This window comes from Dendropsophus ebraccatus, chromosome 10 (assembly GCF_027789765.1).
Source record: "Dendropsophus ebraccatus isolate aDenEbr1 chromosome 10, aDenEbr1.pat, whole genome shotgun sequence".
Lineage (NCBI taxonomy): Eukaryota > Metazoa > Chordata > Amphibia > Anura > Hylidae > Dendropsophus > Dendropsophus ebraccatus.
The window spans coordinates 30,341,760-30,363,017 of NC_091463.1; the positions used below are offsets into that span (position 1 = coordinate 30,341,760).

A 21,258-nucleotide genomic window follows, 5' to 3' on the forward strand; every position below is an offset into this window, starting at 1 on the left:
TTTTTTTTTTATGTTTGCTCAGCGTTCCCTTTTAAAGTTGATATTGACATGGTTTCCAATGAAATATTATATTCTGTGCAGCATAAAGCACAGGTCCTACTATGGCTAACGTTGTTATGAGTGTCACTCTTTCCACGAATAGAACGGTTAAACAGACAAGGTTATGAGGGCTGTAGAAGGAAGAAATATTGATTCCAATAGGAGAAATACAATTTGTTTAGATATTACTGCATAATAAATAAGCATCAACAGGTGGACATTGAGGCACGAAATCCAGCAGGAAATCGTTTGTTGGGCTATTTTAGATCATAAAAGTCTCATGATGTGAGCAACCAGGGTCACCGTTTTAGGCTTGTCCTCAAACTGCTCTCAGGCCAAGTCGACCATGTAAGATGCTGACTTCTTCTGACGTTCAGTAATGCTCAGTATCAGCCTGTTGGGAAATCTTTTGATACTGAATCTTTCCAAAAAACTCTACTTGGTACAGGTAAAATAGTAGAGTACAGCTTTCACGAAAGAACTAGTCCTGGTATGTAGTCATTGGTACTGATGGTGCACAGCAAGGTCAGGATCTATATGCTTCCTGTGCTGTATGTGGCCAACTGTAAAGAAAAAACATTTTTCTCAGAATTAAAATACGCAACTCCACATAAAACAAAAATTCAGGATCTATGTATCAGCTGTTCTTCTGTAGTTGTATTCTTCTTTTTCTTCTTCTGAAGTGCATTCTTCAATACATCTTACGTACATGGGAGGGGGGGGGGGCATCAAAGGCCAGAAGTCCCACAGTGACATCATGTCCCAAAGGAAATCAAGGAGGATAGATAAATGTTTATGCCTGGCAGGTTTCAGTTAGGGCCAGTTCACACGGAGTAAAAGAGGTGGAATTCCGCAACGGAACCCTCTGTCTATGGGAGGGCTCGCGCGCCTCCCCTCTCCACTCAAAGAATTGACATGTCAGTTCTTTGGGCAGAGAGACGTGGAGAGAGGAGGCGCGCGAGCCCTCTCATATGCAGCCTGTATGACACTGAGGCTGGCAAGAATCCACGGCAGAGAGTTCCGTTGCCCTTATTTTGGATGTACCTATCACTTCTGCTGGAAGTTAGTTCCAAGCTTCTACAACTCTTTCGGTAAAGTAGTCCTTCTCCTGCTAATGCACAATGAACATAGCATGCTTTCATTCCCTTCATGTAAATTGGAATTCTTTTTGACGTTTTAGAAGAAAATGTTGGTAAGCTGGGCCACTGACAAGTTCCCAGAACGGGAACCAAATTTTTTTTTCAGAGCTTCCACCTTGCTTTCAAGATATTCTCAACTAGTCCAATATGTGTAGAAGGTTTTTGGGCAGAGCGCCTGGCCTTTTTGACATGCCAAAACAAAGTCGAATTCTCAGCCGAAATAAAACTGTCAGGTGACAACTGAACCATTTGTTTTTTACGCCAAAGAATTTTATGAATGAACACTGAAAAATCACATATGGAGATCCCAAGGGGTTAAAAATCACAATCTCCATAATCTATCTGCTAAGTCTATAGTGCACAGACTGGAATGTCCGGTGGTATCTGGCACCATGACATTTACCGATCTAAATCTGGTTATTCCGGAAACATTATGAACACCAACATTACTCTGATGCCCCTTTGCCCCTGAGAAGACGGAAAATTAAGTAGCGATATAATTGGCAAGTAGCAGCCATAGATTTGATAGAATACATCCTTCATTGTACATCTTTTCTTCTGTCTTCCATGCAATCACCGTAAGGAGGAAGATTCGCACCAAACCGCGTAGAGAGAAGCCAAGTAATCATTTTCTTCCCCTCTCTCCTTGGTTTCCCAAATTGAAGCAGACACATGATAAAAATGTCAGCCCCACTCGGCACGTCAGGCCCCTAACAGGATTACATGTCAGCCCTTAATGCCTGGCTGTGTTTTCCCCCTCACCATGAATGGCTGCATTATTGCTGGCGGAAAGTTCCGGTAATATATAGTAAGAGACAAGTAGCTCTTTATGGCCAGTGATTATTCGCTTTGAATGAAACCTGTGATTTATGTCCATTTAACTGAGCAGCTCCTTGTAAAATTCCCACCGCTGCATTTTTCCTCAATACAGAATGACTGAAGCGAAAGTGACAAGCGGCTTGGCGTGGAAATGTGCAGAGCGCTGCGGTGTTATATTTAATATACCTGACACAGGAATCGTGTACAGTTGACTAACCCTTGCATTGCCAAAGGCTAAGATGCCAGGACTACTGGGGTTCATTAGTTGGATAATTGTAAACATCGGATTCATCTGACTTATGGTGGCCATGGACAAAATGATAATTCAAAGGATTCAACTGCGATCTGCTTGTCTAGGGTGGAAAACGATTGTGTCTGAAATGTGATCAGAAAATTGTAGGAGGAATACATGCTGTGCTATTGGAGGGAGTTTTTTCTTGTCCAAGATATCAGGTTCTTTAAGGGGTCAGGCATTGACTTACAAGGTGACCACATATTGGGAAAGGGAAACTGACAGCATGGATTTGCATCTATCTGTGCTGCCAGTTTCCCATTGCCAATCACATGAGCTGTGCACATGTACCTTCCGTGCTGCTCTGTGATCTGACGTGTTCCCAAAGAACTATCTTTATCCTGGGCTGACATAGTCACAGAGGTGAGTATGTGACATTGTCTGTGCCCGCCCCGTACAGCCTCAACCCACCCTGCTTTCCGGCAGCTGCCTCCCCGCAGTCTAAACAGAGCACCTCCCAGGAAGCAGGATAAGTAGAGGCTGTGTCTAGGCCAATTCATTTTGTGGATCAGTGTGTGTCCCATTGGTCATTCCCCGCCCACACACACACACATCAAAAGCTGATAGTATTTTTTTTTTCTTGGAGAATCCTTACTTTTCATGAGAGATATGTGGAATATAATCAAATATATTCAACATCAGTCTTGAACTTGAAAATGTCCTGACTGCTGGTGAAAATGATACATACCTCACAGACCACACAAGACTGTACATAGATCTGATCAGAATCTGGATGAGACCATTGTAAACTAAACCACTGGATTGTTGCGATTAGGAAATCATATAAAAAATGGACCCAATACAGAAACAGCGCCACTTTTGTCCATGGTTGTACCTGGTATTGCACTTCCTTTCTGTTCAAGTGAATACACAGCAATACCAGACAAATGTACAGCAACTGGCAGTGAGTCTTGGAAAACAACCCTTAATGTATGGACATGGTCATAGGAGGACTTGAATTTTGCAATTTTATATTACTGTTGTGAAGCATTTACTTCTTGAATTTTACTTGCACTAGGTGAGTACATTTGTAGCTTTTAGTTCAAGCCCAAAGATCTGGTTGTGTTCTGCTTGCCAGACTTAGGATGCCCTACACGTGCACCTTAACTTCCCAGGTGAGTCCATTGATTGTGCAGCGCAATATTGTTCTGATAGTGAGAGGCGAGCCGGCAGTCCGCACTCCGCAGGGTGCTAATCTCTTTATTTATAATTCAGAAGCATTGCCCATATATTAATGAACCCTTAATGAGCTGCTGAAAAAGCGGGAGATTATTACATCTAACCATACCCCGCAATCAGGAGGCACCCGGAGTGGACGTTTTAATGCAGCTTTACAAGAGTGGGAGCGGGTATTACTGAGAGGTTAATATTCCGACTGACCTCAACTTTTATTATTTGGTCTGGAAACGATCCCTCCTATTCAGCCCCTTTTATCTATTAAATAGACAAGGGAGGCAGGTGTTTGCATGCTGAAAAATACTTAATTAAGATTTGCTGAAAGATACCCAGCGACGGATGCGAATTCCACCTTTTCCGTAATCTGTGACAAAGAGATTGCCAGCGCTACACAAAACGTTACTGTCAATTACAAACTAACATTTGTGCCGTCCTGGATCCCAAACTGATTATCTTGTAGCAGAATCTGTTACATTTGGGAAACACGCATGGGACTGATAGTATAAGAGAAGGCAGCCAAGCTAGATGCAGGTATATCTGAGATCATTCGTTTCTGGCAGCCTTCCTTGTGCTGGATTACTAGTGCAATAAAACAACCTCAGTATGCAGGCTGCATTGAGGGAACACATCTTGCCTTATTACAACTATATATGTCACATATTCATTTCTCTGCTGCAAATTAGTCCTTTTCACTTATTGTCATTTAGGTAATAAAGGAACCCTGTTGTCTCTATACAATTATTCTAAAGCTTTTAAAGGTTTTCGTTCCTCACCGCTAAAAAATGTTGCTAACTTTTCAGTATCTCCTATTTAAAGGGAACTTGTAATCGCTTTCATGCTGCTCGAACCAAGAGTCTTCAGGGTGGTCCCGGGTGGTTCTGTCTACTTTGTCAGCCTTGACTAAAAGATATATCCCTATACCCAAAGAAGGGTATAGGGATATATACCCTTTGGTACCCAAAGTGGCACCAAATTCAGTTCCAAATGTAAATGTCTGCAAATGGACCCGTAAAGGTCCAGAAATCAGCTCCACTTGAGGACACAGTTTGGCCAATCTGGCCCTTATTTGGGAAATCTGGTTGATAACCAATATGGCCACCGATAAGGACCATGTTAGATTTTGCCTGCTGCTGTACCAGTTATTGTTTTGAAGGGACATATGACAGTGAGGACCTCAAGAAAGCTGGATGACCACTTCCACTAGGCAATCCTTGACTTAATACTGTTGGTGGGACCTTATATATCACGTGTGTATGGTCCTCTCCAAATGTCTTCTGTATCTGACCTATATAGTATAGCATAATAAAGGTATAATATAGGTGTTATCAGACGGTGCATATGGATGAGTATGAGAAGGAATAGAGTCCTACAGAATTGGTAATAAAAGCCTATTACAATAGGCTTACAATTACCAAACAATTTTTTTTCGGCTGGAGTACCACTTTAATACTTCTCAAAAAGTAAACTGTCAGTGCACCTCCCTGACAGAACGCACAGAATACTATCATGAGCCAAGCAGTCTCAGTGGCGTTGTCCTACTGATATTAAAGCTTGTGTAGGCCTCATGTAATAAAAGTAAGCACTGCAATATACTTTATACTATAGTTTTTTAAAACACTATAGTTTGCCTCAAACTATTGAGTAGACTCAATGGTAGTGGTGAGCGGACTTGGCGAACTGTTCAGGTTTGGCAACATTCTCCAAGCCGGACACTTGGCATCTGACTCCCGGCGTCTGGAGAAGTTGGATGCCGCTCTAGGGCACGATTCAGCTTCTCTAGATGTTGGGAGTCAAATGCCGAGCTTTCGGGTTCAGAGAACATTGTATTCAATGGCAATCTGAGTGGCCAGCAACTGACCATTAAAAGTTTTCATTGGAGACTAGGAATGTATTTATTTCAGGAGGCTAACACTGGGCCCAATGATTTGTGTAGGTAAAGAGGGCTTGTGAGTATCATCAGCAGTGATGCCTTGAGTACTACCAAGTGCCGACTACTCAGGCAACCTGTGGTAAACAGCAATTACCTGTTGTCCTTACAAGCATGTCCTTCCTTATTGTCTTTGGAACATTTTTTGCGTCTATTGTGTCCATCTCATATATTGCCTTTTAAGTTCTATTGAATGTGAATATAAATCACAGGAAAGAATTAGCCAGTGCACAGTATGTTCACAAACTCCGAGCTGGTCCAGGGGGATCCAATGCAACTTTGTATCCTTGATTTAAACAGATTTAAAGAGGTTAATTGTGCTGGGACATCCTTCCATTTCCGCCCTTCTGCAACTTTAATGAAAAAGCTGATTTGAGACGATTTGAACGCTCAGTGTTTACCCGGCAGTTGTGTTCCCTGAGGTTCATTGGAAGAATCCCCCCTAATTTATGGCTGGTGACCTCTATCTAATACAAAGTGGTGGATGTTCCCTTGGCAAGAAGACAGATACATAAATGCCAGTGTTCTGAATATACAATATTATAGTATATCTAAAGTATATGATATGTAGTAATGTTGATAAAAAGGCTGAGGTTTTCTATCATTATTCCTTATGGTGCGTTCACACACAGAGATATATCTGACAGACTTTTGGAGCCAAAGCCAGGAATGGATTTGAGAAGAGGAGAAATCCCAATCTTTTCTTTATGACCTGTTCTCGTTTTATAGTCAGTATGTTCCTGGCTTTGGCTTCAAAATTATATATAAATTATTATATAAACACACCCTTATACAAAGTTTTGTAGATTCTATACATTTTTCAGTCCCCTCGGTGTACATTGGCAGTGTAAGGAACCCCCCTCAATATAGAGAGACTTCTTAAAGGGGGTCTCCAATAAAAAAAATTATTGGGGATATAAAATAATAAGATACACTACACTCTTTGTGGAGTCCATCGTTAGTGCCTCTGTTTACTAATTAGTTGTTGTGGGTTTTTTTCTTTTTAAATTGAAGAGTCCCTTTAAAAGAAATGCCATTAGAAAATGACCACTAAGTTGAAATTTACATTTCTGTCTGTGATTATAAGGGGGGGCTGCTGGAAATTGATCTGTACAAAATTACAGCAAAAGTACATAGAGATAGATAGTAGATAGAAAAGAGAACAGGAGCTTAGCCCCTGCACAGGTCACAGAACACAAACACAAGTGTCCCACACAAAGCACAGGGACTGGAAATGATCATTGTATCTATGTTTATATGGCTTTTTGTAAAGCATGTCACTGAATGCTGTTAAGGGTGTTATCCAGGATTAGAAAAACATAGTTACTTTGTTCCAGAAACTGCACAACTTTCTATTGTTCTATTGTTCAGTTCTATTGATGTAAATGTGATTGAGCTACAATATCGCACGGAACCTGAGGACAGGTGTGGTGCTGTGTATACTTACCATTAAACCATTTCTTCTTTAAAGCGACTCTGTAGCCACAATCTGTCGTCTCCCCCCCCAAAAAAAAACAAAAAAAAAACAAAAAAAAAAACACTTGTACCTTTGGATAGCTTTGAAGATCTGTCCTGGGGTCCTTTCGGCAGTTGATGCAGTTATTGTCCTAATAAACAACTTTTAAACTGGCAGCCCTTTGCCCAACGGATGTGGCCTAGATTATGTATGCATTAGGCTGGCACAACCTCTCTGTCCCTCCTCCCCGCCCTCCTCATCATTAGGAATGCCCCAGGCAGGTATTATCCTATTCCTCACCTGTGTCAGCACGGCACATGGGCTGGATCGTTAAGGCACCTGTGCAATGTTCAGACAGGAGAAAATGTTCTAGGGGCATTCCTAATGATGAAGAGGGTGGGGAGGAGGGACAGAGGGCTGGCGCAAGGTTAGGGCACAGATATTCTAGGCCATGGCAGTTTGACTCAGGGCTGCAAGTTTAAAAGTTGTTTTTTAGGACAATAACTGCATCACCAGCCGAACGGACCCCAGGACAGATCTTGGATTAAAAGCAGCTATCTGACGGTACAAGTGGTTTGGGGGGGATTGTGGGTACAGAGTCACTTTAACTATTTTATTTTATAATATAGAAGTTGTTTAACCCTAGTAAGTAGTAACCCATAGTAAGGCCATCCTTATCAGAACCCCTCACATATTGTAATTGTAGATAAAAATGATGTCATTTAGGCCTTTATAATGTATCCCCTTATATTAATTGCCTTTGCAGCAGCTATCTGGCATCGACTACTACCATAGAGCTTATTCTATACCAATATATCTGAATTCAATGTTTTTATTCTTTAAATAGTAAGGTGACAGTAAGGCCTATGTAGGGCATTGTTTGGAAACTACATCTACTTCCAGACCAGGAGAAGAGCAGGTTCAAGGAGGAGAATGCTCCTTTCTTGCCTTTTTTAAGATGCTGACATGTGGCAGCATTAACCAACAAGGAGCCCATCGCCTTTGTTTTATGAAGTCACATGGCAATTTATAACAACCTTGCTGAATGTTAACGTCTATAATGGTGAGGGTTCATAGACTTAGGTGTATTACAGGCTATGGGATTATACTGAAATTAGAGATTGATTTAAAAGGAGAATGTGTATTCCAGAACAGAGAGCCGAGAAAGCCTATTGATTACTGAGTGACTTGAGTTCAAAGGATTTATGATTCCTTCCACAGTAGGCGCGTATAGCATGGATTTGTATGCAGCAGTGGTTGGCGGTGGTCATGTGGAGGCACTGCAAATGTTCTTGCTGCATATGAACAATGCCTTATAATCCACTCTTTGTATACTGGTGCTATTAACTAGATAACTGTATATTAATATCTTCTGCGTACGTATTAGCCTGGATTGACTATATGTGATCTTGTTACTGAACAGTGTTCTCCTACTAATGTCGTCTTTTTCTTTAAACCAAAGGTCTCAGCATCAGAGGGGCACAAGAAGAAGACCCCCCAGATCCGCAGCTCATGAGACTTGACAACATGTTGCTGGCAGAAGGTGTATCTGGACCCGAGAAGGGCGGCGGAGCAGCGGCAGCCGCGGCAGCAGCTGCAGCATCAGGCGGAACTTCAGACAACTCAATAGAACATTCCGACTACAGAGCCAAACTCAGCCAGATCCGACAGATTTACCATACAGAATTGGAGAAATATGAGCAGGTATTCTGTTCAAACTTGTTAGCTTTGGGTCTCAGCTGATCATTGGGCACAGAAGAATACACAAAAAATATACAGATAATGTTTGCCACTTGGAAAACACAATTAGGCTTGGAAGGCATCTTGAAGCTACAAGTGGCTTGTATAGGAATTATAAAACTAGCCGATTTGGTGAGGAGTGGAATTCACGTCCTATACAGTATGTTACTCTATAAGACTCGTTGAATGTCTCATTTCCTGTGTCACACACAAACCCATGTGTAAATCAGGTAGTCACTCAGGAGAGCCAGCGTATTACTGAGGAAATGGAGACACTGTAGGAAGGGGAGCAGGGCAGCAGCTCCCTGTGCACCTCAAAGAGCTAAAATCAGACTCTCCTCCCCCAGGCTGTGTTGTCCTGCTCTGTGGTGATTCTGTCCATAGGATGATTGAGCATGGAGAAGCATGTGACCTCTGTGTTCTCTATAGGCATATACAGGCTCAGTGGAGGACACTGAGGGCAGTGCATGGTCACATGCTCCTCCATGCTGGGCCATCTTATGGACAGAATCACCACAGAGCAGGACAACACATCCTGTAAAAGGGGTGCTTGATATCAGAGCTGCGGCTCATACATATTTACGCAATGACAATTGAAAGGTAATTATCACTGTTAGCTGAGTTAATAGTAATCTGCCCTCTAAATGCTTACACTATGGCAGCCTGTGTGTTTAGCTTTTCTGTAAGAATAGGATATTAAAATTTATCTACTGTATATAAACATTTCTTACATTGATTTGTTTGCAGCAAGGGCATATAGTTTTATAATTTTATAATTCCAGCTTGCGGCTGGAATACCTATACCTATACATGACTGCCCTTATATGCCTTTGTTATGCCCCCAGAGAACACAATGCATACAGTATACAGCTTTTAGCAAATGTTGCTAGTACAAAAGCGCCCAGTGCATTATCCGCGGCTGCCGTAATTTAGATGACACTTAGAGAGCTGCCTTTCTAGAGCCGCACTCAAAGTTGGTTTTTGCTAAAGGCAAAATTATGGCGGTGAGGGTCCCCCGTGCTTCAGAACATCTGGGAGATCAGGTTGTTGGAGACATTGATCTCTCCTGAGGACACCCCAAATTGAGAATTTGCAGAACGGCCAGGACATCATTTGGGGAATACAAAGGGCACAATAAAAGGAGGGGGGGGGGAAAAAATCTTGAATGGCATCAGCATCTCTCACTTTTTAAAAAAAGCGTAAAAATTAATTCACAGATTTTCCAGGAACACATGACTAAGAGATAGCAAACACTTTAAGTGCTCAGCACTACAGTTCTCCAGCAAATGAGTAGGCGTCTGGATTATTAGCACATTCATGAAATTCAGATATAGGCATCGTGCGCTTTGAAGTCAAGAAATGTGCTAAAAACTGTCAGTCTATTATATGCATATATATATATATATATATATATATATATATATATATATATATATACTCAAACATAAAAGCGTGCCATGTAATGCCGAATGTAAAGCCTCTAAGTAACCCTATTAAAAGCAGCCCTGCATTCTCCTCCTACAGAAATAAATAAGAAGGTAACACAGCCTTTAATGGAACAACAGTAAAGAAATCACTTTAGCAGAAGTGCAGGCATCTTTCTTAAGGGCGGACCCGGGTTTTAATTATCTAAATGTAAATACTTAACGAATTTTACTTAGAGTAATGAGCTAGAGTGCATACTACATAAATGAGATGTTCTAATTAATCTTGTATGAACTAGTGCTTTAAAGGGATGCTGGGTGAATCCCACAAACCCTGGGCTCGTGCCAAATTGCTAATCAGCCTTTCAGTTCATACATGGCTTCCCTTAATAAGCGGAGATAACGTTCAGCAAGCATTTCAGGAAATAAATCCCCACTTATTCCCAGCGATACGTGCAAAACATTTCACTTCCGAAAATCCCAACTCTCACCGCAGGCCCTAGTGGATTGGCATCTTTCTTCTGTGTTCATTTCCCATTGATTTTTTTTTTTTAAAGGGTTTTACTGGTGATAAAAAAGACAACTTTTCAATTCTCACATCTCTAGGCCACCTTTGTTCTTCTGTAAGAATTGTGTGCTCTCATCTGTTACACCTTTTGAAGAGACATTTATCTATGGTGGTGTTCCCCAAATGGTGGCTCTCCAGCTGTTGTAGTTTTGCAACAGCTGGAGGGCCGCAGGTTAAAGATTACCAATCTATACTGACAGGTTTAGGTTACTAGGATTTGAAGGGTTTGGCCAGGATTAGGGGAAAAGGGTCTGCTTTTCGTTCCCCAAAATAGCACCTCTTCATGTCCATGGGCTATACCTGATGTTGTAGGTCAGCCTTAAAGGGGTTATCTAGCATTAGAAAAACATGGCCACTTTCTTTGAGAGACAGCACCACTCTTGTCTCCAGTTTGGGTGGGGTTTTGCAACTCCATTGAAGTGAAAGGAGCTTAATTGCAAACCGCACCTGATAAGAGCGGTGATGTCTCTGGAGGAAAATGGCCATGCTTTTATAACGCTGGATAACCCCTTTAAAGAAGTATTGCAGCACTAGAAAAACAAATTGTGTCCCAGGGTGATCTAGAAATAAAAAAAGAAAATACTCACGAGCCCTGTTTTGACACCCAGTCCCTGACACTCACTGCTGCGTTCTGTGATGGGTTGAAACTACAGGAAATGCATGTTGAGCGACAGTGGTGACCCGCAGGCGACTCCAGACACAACACAGAAAGGGGATGTTAGAATGGCAGCTGTGGGGTGATCAGGACAGATGAGTATAATTGTATAATTTCATTTTTACCTTTATATCACCGTAAGTTAACTCCATTTTTGTAGGGCTGGAAAAAAAGATCATCCCGGTTTTTAAATCATCCCGGTTCCACAAAGTTATAAATATCTGAAAAACTCAAGCCTTCAAGTACTTATCAGCCGCTGTATGTCCTGCAGGAAGTTGTGTATTCTTTCCAGTCTGACACAGTGCTCTCTGCTGTTACCTCTGTCCATGTCAGGAACTGTCCTGAGCAGTAGCAATTCCCCATAGAGACCCTCTCCTGCTCTGGACAATTCCTGACATGGACAGAGGTGGCAGCAGAGAGCACAGTGTCAGATCGAAAAGAATCCACCACTTTCCGCAGGACATACAGCAGCTGATGTACTGGAAGCATTGAGCCCCCTTTAATCACTTTAATGGAGATATAGCAGCCACAATATAATGATACAAGTGGTCTCAAGTGGATACAGCGTGAATCTAGCATTTCTTGGATAAAGTTTTTTTTCCAGTTCAGTTTAGTGATGGGGTATTGTCTTGTTCTGGATTCTAATTTCTAGTCCAGAAAAGAGAGCAGTTACAAAGAGTGTGTGACTGTGGAGGACCCATCCTATCCTGCATTATATAGACAACCCATTGATTTCATTGAGACCTTTGTAATGCTCACTTTTCCCTGTCATGGGGCTGCAATGAAATTTAAGCACTTACTGCCAGCAATCCCTGCAGATAACAGGCGATCACTTTGGAGGATGCTTTGCAATTTGTTTTTGTCATGGGACCCTTGTAACCAGTAGGAATTGTCCAAAAGTGGAGAACAACTTTAGGTATATTTCTCAACGCTATTTCAAATAAATGGGCAACTATATAATACATGGTCACACTCATCAGGAGCTGTGACACTCCTCTTAGATATCTATCTATATATATATATATCTATATATATATATATCTATATATATATATATATATATATATATATATATATTTCTTATGGAGGCAGTCCTATGTGTCTAGATATACACTTGAGCATTAAAAGCACAGATAATAGCGAAGTTTAACACGTCCTCTGCTCTGTTCCTAAAGGATTATTACTTTTAGCTTACTATAAATACATATCTATATTGTCGATTATTACGTAGCCTCTCTCTCTCTCTCTCTCTCTCTCTCTCTAAATATATATATATATATATATATATATATTATGTTGTATTCACTCCCAGATGATGAATGTGGCAAGCACAAAGGACCACTATTTTGAGCTCTGTTTAACCTGAATTCACCTTTAGCTGAACGCACTCTGCAGCCATGCACCATTGTGGTTGTTTAACCATCCATGAGTACTTACCCTTACATTGACTTCGTTGCCAGTTTTCTGTTAACCATGTCCTTTCTTTATTAATCCAACACACTAATTTTGATGCTACGTTTCCATTGCTTTGTGTAAGAATTGATTAAAATGTAGTATACCATTAAACTGGGCGTTGAGCAGTCCAGAAAGGACTGTACAGGAGCATGGTGATAGGCTAGGGAGAAGAGATGTGCCATAACGTATTAGGCTGGGTTCACACTGCCTATGCAAAAAACAGATGAAAAAACGCATGCATCCATTTTTCTCTTGACTTCCATTACAAAATAACAGATCAAAACGCATCCGGGTTTTTTTTAGCCTACACAAAAATGTGGTTGATCAAAGTGGATGCATTTAGATCCATTTTTTGTAATGGAAGTCAATGGAAAAACTGGTGCACACAACTGCATACGTTTTTTCATCCGGTTTTAAGTGTAAACCCACCGTGTCTATGTTTTTCTGCATAGCTGGTTTTTCTGCACAATGTTCACAGTCGTTTTTTTCACTTTTTTATGGCCAGGCATGCAATGAATTTACAACCCATGTGATGAATCTCCTGAGAGAGCAAAGCCGGACACGTCCCATCTCCCCCAAAGAAATCGAAAGGATGGTGGGCATTATCCACAGGAAATTTAGCTCCATCCAAATGCAACTGAAACAAAGCACGTGTGAAGCTGTCATGATCCTGAGGTCGAGGTTTCTTGATGCCAGGTCAGTATAGTAAAAGAAAAGAAAATCTGCCCTATAGGTTTCTTTGGTTTTGTGTGTTTCTGAGGTCGCTGTCAATATGGCTGTTGCTAAACAAAGCTTTTCCAGAGTTCTGAATGGGAAATATGTCTAGTATTGCAATGATTTACAGTCAGGCATAGTTAGGCATATTATACAGTAGTCTGGAAAAGCGTACGACACCCTGAAGAAGAAGTCATTACATCCCCTATGGGAGGTGTAATTGCCGCTATTTCCTGATGTCACTTTTGTAAAGCAGAAAAAAAAACAAGATATAAAAATGGCGGAGTATCTCTCTTTTTTAAATTACAAACTAAATCTGACCCAAATTCTCAATGTCCTAATGTTCAACAATTATCTGAGCACCAATATGGCATGAAGACTGTGCGGAGCTAGCCAAAAGGGCAGACTTATAGCTACTGGATTAGCACATCACCGATCACAGGCCTACCAAGTGTCGGGGAAACTTGAAGGCTAAGAATGTAGCAATTTATCACATAGACTTCCACACTTGAGTAAATAACATAAAAATTACACAGAAAATGTTCCGGCTGCGTGAATTGCTTAACTTAGCAATCGAAGCGTAACATGGAAAGTTACTTGGAAGGGTCGTGTTAACTCTTTCCTAAGCCCATCGTTATGGTAAGAAATGGTGCTAGTGCTGAAAGATAGGACTGTAAGTAGAATGGAGAATATGAGAGCAATGAGATCCTAGCAGCCTCAGGCAGGCAGTTTGCCGAATGCCTTATGGCACAGTAGCCCCGAGGCTTGCACATTTCAAGGCTTCCCACAGGGAGATTGTCTGAATCCTATAAAACATGTATAACCGCCTGAGTGTGAACCCATCTGTGCTGGGAACAGTATCCTGCAATCCTTGGATGATTACATCAAGGCTGAAATACAGAAAGGAAAAGAAAAGTCCTTAGGACAAAGTGAAAGGAGCTGCATTTTACTTAAAAGCAGCGCAGTCTAGAGAAAAGCACCACATATGGAATATGTGCAAAGGCCATAAAGACAGTATCCCTTACTAATGCTGAATATTTTACTTCAAAGTGAAGGTCCACCTTCTAGCATCACGTTTTTAGCGTCAACATTCTTTGAAACAATCTGATACAGAGCTCTAAATCCACTGCGTAGACGTAGCATCAAATAATAGAATTCCAGATACCTGCAGCAGCCACTAGAGGGACCTGCTGTATACAGTTTTTTTTACCTTTTTAGTTTATTGTAAAATATGTGTAATTTGGTCCTATTTAAATTACAAAAAGAGAATGTTATTTATAGGTGGACATTCAGTCTGTCAAATCCGGGTTACCAGCAATGCATGTTAACAAATATTGAACCATTGCAGTCTTGCATGGGCAATTATCTCAGATTGGGTGTTTCTGGGTGGTTAATAGGATACTTTAGAGATGGAGGAGCTGCGGAGACAATGCCACACTAAAAATGAAAAAACACAACGTCCTGTTGGTTATTTCATGGAAAAACATGCTGAAGCTAGTACACTTTGTGATAAGACTATATTAGTAAGTCCTTCATCTTTGAGTGATAGTTTCCCTTTAAAATACTGGATGAGTGATAAGTGCCAAAGTGACATCACTGCAGAGCACCACCCCAATATTCATTATCTGTGAACAGCTGTTTTGGGGTTCTTGCTCCTTATCGGTACAAAGCAGGGGATTGGTCGACTATTGAAATGCCTAAGGGCCGTATTAGGCAGCCTGATATTTCATAGAAAGCAAGCGCCGACCTCTCAGGTATTACACGTACCGATAGTGAGCAGAGAGGAGCTGGGGGGGGGGCTGCCTGGACGATCCTTAGATAGTCCAAGTGGCCCATAGGAGAGTCATGGTACTCCTATTATGCGGACGGCCAGCAGACTGTCGCTATCATTATCAGGATTTTAGGTCTTGCTTTAAATCAACGATCAACCAACATTGTGCATGTCTACTGATGGTTGATTTAAAACATGACCTTTTACATGAAACGATTATCGTCCGGAAGAGGCAGAAACTTATTTTTTATGCAATGCTCCATGCTTTCATACTAGCCAATCCTAAAAAGGTAGAGTCAACCATTTGTACAGCTTTGTGGGCTTCTGGCCCCTTGTGTATTACTCTTTTTGTTACTAACTTTTTTTTCTTTCTCAGGAGAAAAAGACGTAACTTCAGTAAACAGGCCACAGAGATCTTAAATGAGTACTTCTACTCCCACCTCAGCAACCCTTACCCAAGCGAGGAAGCCAAAGAGGAGCTGGCAAAGAAATGCAGTATCACAGTGTCACAGGTGAGAAAGTCCCAGGCACCTCGGCTCTCCTACCTGCTGGCCCGGAATATAGTACTCTTTCTTTTTGGAAAGGATGTTATGTATCTCTGGGAAAAAAAAGGAAAGTGTTAGGGAAAATGCAATTCATTAATTACAAGTAATTGCAATTAGTCTAATTATGTGTAATTAATGCATTCCAAGTAATTACAATTCCTATACCCCTGTGCATTAGGCTTTTAATTGGGTTAAGACAATAGAATTGTTCCTGCCTGTCATTAGGGCCATTGTTTGCCTGCTTTTCCGATTCCCATTTCAGAGGTGGCCATCTACAATGTAGCCGCGCAGATAGAAAGGACACAGATATTCTTAAATGCCACAGCACCCAGGCCCGCACTGGGTCTCTGCCAGCGAGTTTCCCTCCGTCTGTGGGCCCTGTCACGTCTCATATGTCAGCAAATGACATTTCCAGGAGTGTGTCTGGCATATGCCAGATTTCTACAGGCCGAAGAGGCTGCTCATTTCCAAACCCCACTTTCAGGGATCTATTTATCATGCTTGATTCTGATTCTGCATCATTTTAACCCAAGGAGTTTTTTCTTCATGGATTATAAGTATGTGTTGAAATGACACATCGGGTTATACTGACACAATGACAATATTTCTCCCAGAGCTAAACAAGCAGAGATTCTATAACATTAACATATTCATGGAGCTTAGGCTCGCTGTTATATATATCTTGTTTTCACAAATAATCTTTCAACACTGGAATAATCACAACTGGGGGGGGGGGGGGGTTTGACATGAAACCTTTCCTTTGCATACACACAATGCACACAGAGGAACGGCGTCATATATACATACATAGAGAAATAACTAAACATATATAGCATGCAAAGATCTGTAGACTCTGCATTGGGGAGCCCTCTGTTATTCCTCCTGGAAATACAATTGACAAATAGGTGTTACTGTTCCCCTTATTGCGGGTGTTTCTCCCATCACTGTGTAAGGGCACATCCCATTATGTAGGGAAATGGCAGCCACTTGTTGTATATTCATACCTTTCCAGAAGGAGTGATAGAGGAAAGGCTTAGTACACAGTTCAAAGAAAAAATGCTCCAGAATGATTGTCTCACAGCATATACAGGTATTTACATGTCAGGAGGAATGACAGGTGCTCCGTAAACACAGCCTATTACACAAGAAGCCATGCACAATGCAATGGGGATTACATAAAGTAAAAATCAAAACAGCTATGATGTATAGAACATAAGCATCAAGGGCAATGACCCATACATCTGATAGAAACCAAAGACTCTTCTGGTGTTCACTGCTCACATTATGGCAGCTGTGGTTTAGGCTGTGTACATGTGACATTTTTTATAGTGTCTTATTTTTTTCTGTTAAAGCATAGGAGTATGTATGTGTATTGAATGTACAGTATGTATACTGTTTTTTATCATTTACTTTTAGACCTTGTGTGAACAGCACCAATGTATTAAATCATACATCACGACCCACCCCATGCATTTTTCGCTCACCTTGCCGTCAGCAGAATGCCACTAAAATAAATGCTAATAAATTACTGTAGATACACTAACAGTTACAGTGGTATAAATGACACCAGGAAGAACGTCCCAAGCAACTTGGGTTTGGGTTACTGTGTCAGCAGACTTGACACTGAAAATAGTGCGAACAGTTGACAAGGAAGCTTGGCAATGCCAATGACAGGTATTTATTGTTACGTTAACCCCTTAATGCACCATAACCTAATTGTACATTATGGATTGCTTACCATGATACAGTTTGACAGCTGGACTTCTGCTCTAATGGACGAGATTGGAGAAACCTCTGATCCTGGCCATTTGAAGTGTCAGCAAAACATGGCTGCTTTCTCCCAGAGACAGCACCACTCTTGCCCCCAGTTCAGGTGCGGTTTGCAATTAAGCCCCATTTACTTTAATGAAATTAAGGGCGTGTTTACACAGAGAGATTTGTCTGACAGTTTTTTTTAAGACAAAGCCAGGAATGGATTTGAAAAGAGGAGAAATCTCAGTCTTTCCTTTATGACCTGTTCTCTTTTTATAGTCCATTCCTGGCTTTGGCAAAAAAAAAATCTGTCAGATAATCTGCTGGTGTAATAGAGCCCTTTGGCTTCACGAATGTGTCATATAATCTGTCTGTGCAAACACACTATTAGTTACAAAACCCCACCTAAACTGGAGACAAAAGTGGTGCTGTGTCTTAAAGAAAGTGGCCATGTTTTTCTAATGCTTGATAACCCCTTTAACCCCCTAGATGTGGCGGTCAATAGTGACCATGGCATATATGTTGTGGGCTCTCGCTGTCTGCGCCTTAGAGCATGACTGCATGGCACATATGTGTTGTCTAAAAATTAAAGGGGTGCTCCAGCATGGGGGCACTTTTTTGAGGGGACCGGGGAGGAGGTGGCTGAAATAAAAGACGTCCACTTACCTCCCCGGTTCCAGCGGCAGGTCCCGCATCAAGGCGCTCTGGTTTACATTCACTTACTGTAGATTTACCAACCACTTCTGCTGGAAGTTTGATCCAAGCATCTACTACTCCAAACTAACTTCAGATTGTGTCCCCTTGTTCTTGTGCTCAGTATTTTTTTCCTAAAACCACTTTCCTCCTAAACCTTATTTAGTCCATATATAAAAGTTTCGATACTGTCTCCACTTTCCTTCCTTTTCTCCAGACTCCACAGATTTAGATCTTTAGGCCTTTCCTGATATGTTTATGCCTGACACCCTCCACCATTGTTGTATCCTGTTTTTGGAGCCATTCTACTTTTATCAATATCTTTTGTAGGCGAGGTCTCCAGAACAGGACACAGTATTCCAGATGTGGGCTCCCTAGAGCTCTAGAGTTAACTTTACTCTACATCTACAAGTATTGTGATTTTTGCCTATTTTTTTTTCATGGTGAACTATTAAAAAAATTAAATTTCCTTTTCTATTAAAAAATTATTAAAAACTTTACCTTAAAGGGGTGCTCCAGCATGGGGGCACGTTTTTGGGGGGACCGGGGAGGAGGTGGCTGAAATAAAAGACGTCCACTTACCTCCCCGGTTCGAGCGGCGGGTCCCGCATCACGGTGCCCGGTTCCCGGCCGCTTCCTGGTGTCTGATGCCACCCGAGACGCTACGTCTCAGGGCCGCTCGGCCACTCAGTGAAGGAGGCGGGATCCGAGCGGACTTCAAACGGATCCCGCCTCCTTCACTGAGTGGCTGAGCGGCCCTGAGACATAGCGTCTCGGGCGGCGTCAGACACCAGGAAGCGGCCAGGAACCGGGCACCGGAGCGCCGTGATGCGGGACCCGCCGCTGGAACCGGGGAGGTAAGTGGATGTCTTTTATTTCAGCCACCTCCTCCCCGGTCCCCCCAAAAACGTGCCCCCATGCTGGAGCACCCCTTTAAGGTAAAGTTTTTAATAATTTTTTAATAGAAAAGGAAATTTAATTTTTTTAATAGTTCACCATGAAAAAAAATAGGCAAAAATCACAATACAGTGGTACCTTGGTTTAAGAGTAACTTGGTTTAAGAGCGTTTTGGTTTAAGAGCTCACAGTTTTTCAAAATTGTGACTTGGTTTAAGAGCATTGCTTTGGTTTAGGAGCTCCCTGTACTGGGTGGGAGCGCGAGTGAGTGAGGGGCAGGGTCTGCACAAGGTGGTCTACAGCACTGTACTCTGACCATGGAAGTCTCCCTCACCTTCCAAATCATGGCAGATCCACTTCAGGCTGGGGCTTGCATCAGAGGACAGGACTGTGGAGGTAATCTCTCCCCGGACAGAGAGTGATGCTGTACTGTGCCCACATCTGTCCTGCTCATTCCTTCCTGCTCCCTGCAGTCTCTGTCAGCCCTTGTGTTTCCCATCCTCTCCATTACTGTACAGTAACTTATAATATCTCATATTCTGCTGCTGCTGATGTTATTCAGAATAATAAATCATTATTTTGGGGTGTGGAACCAATTGTCTGCATATCACTTATTTCTTATGGGAAAATTTGCTTTGGTGTAAGAGTGGATTTGGATTACAAGTGCGGTCCCGGAACGAATTATGCTTGTAATCCAAGGCACCACTGTACTTGTAGAGTAAAGTTAACTCTAGAGCTCTAGGGAGCCCACATCTGGAATACTGTGTCCTGTTCTGGAGACCCCGCCTACAAAAGATATTGATAAAAATAGAATGGCTCCAAAAACAGGATACAACAATGGTGGAGGGTGTCAGGCATAAACATATCAGGAAAGGCCTAAAGATCTAAATCTGTGGAGTCTGGAGAAAAGGAAGGAAAGTGGAGACAGTATTGAAACTTTTATATATGGACTAAATAAGGTTTAGGAGGGAAGTGGTTTTAGGAGAAAAAAAAAACTGAGCACAAGAACAAGGGGACACAGTCTGAAGTTAGTTTGGAGTAGTAGATGCTTGGATCAAACTTCCAGCAGAAGTGGTTGGTAAATCTACAGTAAGTGAATATAAACCTGGGTGGGATAAACATACTGTATATCTATCCTAAGATAATAAGAAAGGGCAGATTAGATAGACCAAGTGATCTTTTTATGCTGATACTAGTCTATGTTTCCAACTAGGTATATTCAGTGTACATAAAGAAACAAACAAACAAAAAACTAGAAAAGCTAAGAAAAAAAGTGCAAAAAAAAAAAAGTAAAATAAATTTAAAAGAAAAAAAGACTATTTGGTCCTTCAGAGGTTGATGAGATTCTGACAAACATGAATCGGGGAGTCCTCTTGTAGGAACTCTGTCCCTAATTTTATGGCAGGGCTCCTAGGATCTCTAATACAGAGGTATTCTCCGATCAGCTTCACATGATTTCTGGAATCTGGCTCTGCAGTAAGGAGGAACATGCCGCCGCTTTCTATAAAGAGGAGAGCAATCCAGTTGTCAGATGTGACCCTTGTAGCCGGCTCCAGCCAACGTGTAAATCCTGAGCTAAGTGCTGCGTGCGTCGCACCGGTGTGAACGCCTGCTGCCTGTAGGGGCTTTTATAAAAACAGGTGCATGACAGTTGTCTCATTAAAACCTCTCCAGTGAAAGAAATAAAGCGGCTTTCTCCTACATAAAACACATTGCAGCACTGCAGAGAGATGAAGCATTTACCTAATAATTTATAGAGGTTTTTTTTCTTGCCATGTTAACGCTGCAATTAGCTTGATAAATAAGCAAAACAAAACCCTTCTTAAACGAATCTGCAATTAGAACCGATTCATTAATTGACTTTAGGCGACGGCGAGAGAAAGAGAAGATGCTCATTCTTATATCATGCAAAGATTTTTTTTTTTTGAAGCGTGCGAGCAGGAGACGGGGGACAGCCACAGCCTGCCTGCAGCATTGTTTAGCAAGGGATTCTGGGATGTTGGCTTTAAGCAAGGAGATCTTCTGCTGCCATTTAACCTTTGCAGTGCCAGAAAAATACCACATGATGTTATCACTCTGTATTTCTAAGCCGCCTAACAGGAATCAGTAAATGGAATTAGATCACCAGCCCTCATTAAAGAGAAAGGCCCGGCAGATAAATGTGCTTAATTATTGGAAAACTTGTATACTGTAGATG

At 41.6% G+C, this 21,258-nt stretch overlaps 1 protein-coding gene across 7 annotated transcripts in view; it reads left to right on the top strand.

Annotated features, from left to right (window-relative positions):
- PBX3 (PBX homeobox 3) overlaps window positions 1-21,258 on the top strand; it is a 192,963-nt gene that overhangs the window by 155,136 nt on the left and 16,569 nt on the right. For all 7 annotated transcript variants that reach the window (XM_069986164.1, XM_069986163.1, XM_069986165.1 and 4 more), the window contains 3 exons: window positions 8,311-8,552; window positions 13,196-13,386; window positions 15,552-15,687. In XM_069986164.1, coding sequence (XP_069842265.1) covers window positions 8,311-8,552; window positions 13,196-13,386; window positions 15,552-15,687 — 569 coding nt within the window. The remainder of the gene's footprint in view (window positions 1-8,310; window positions 8,553-13,195; window positions 13,387-15,551; window positions 15,688-21,258) is intronic.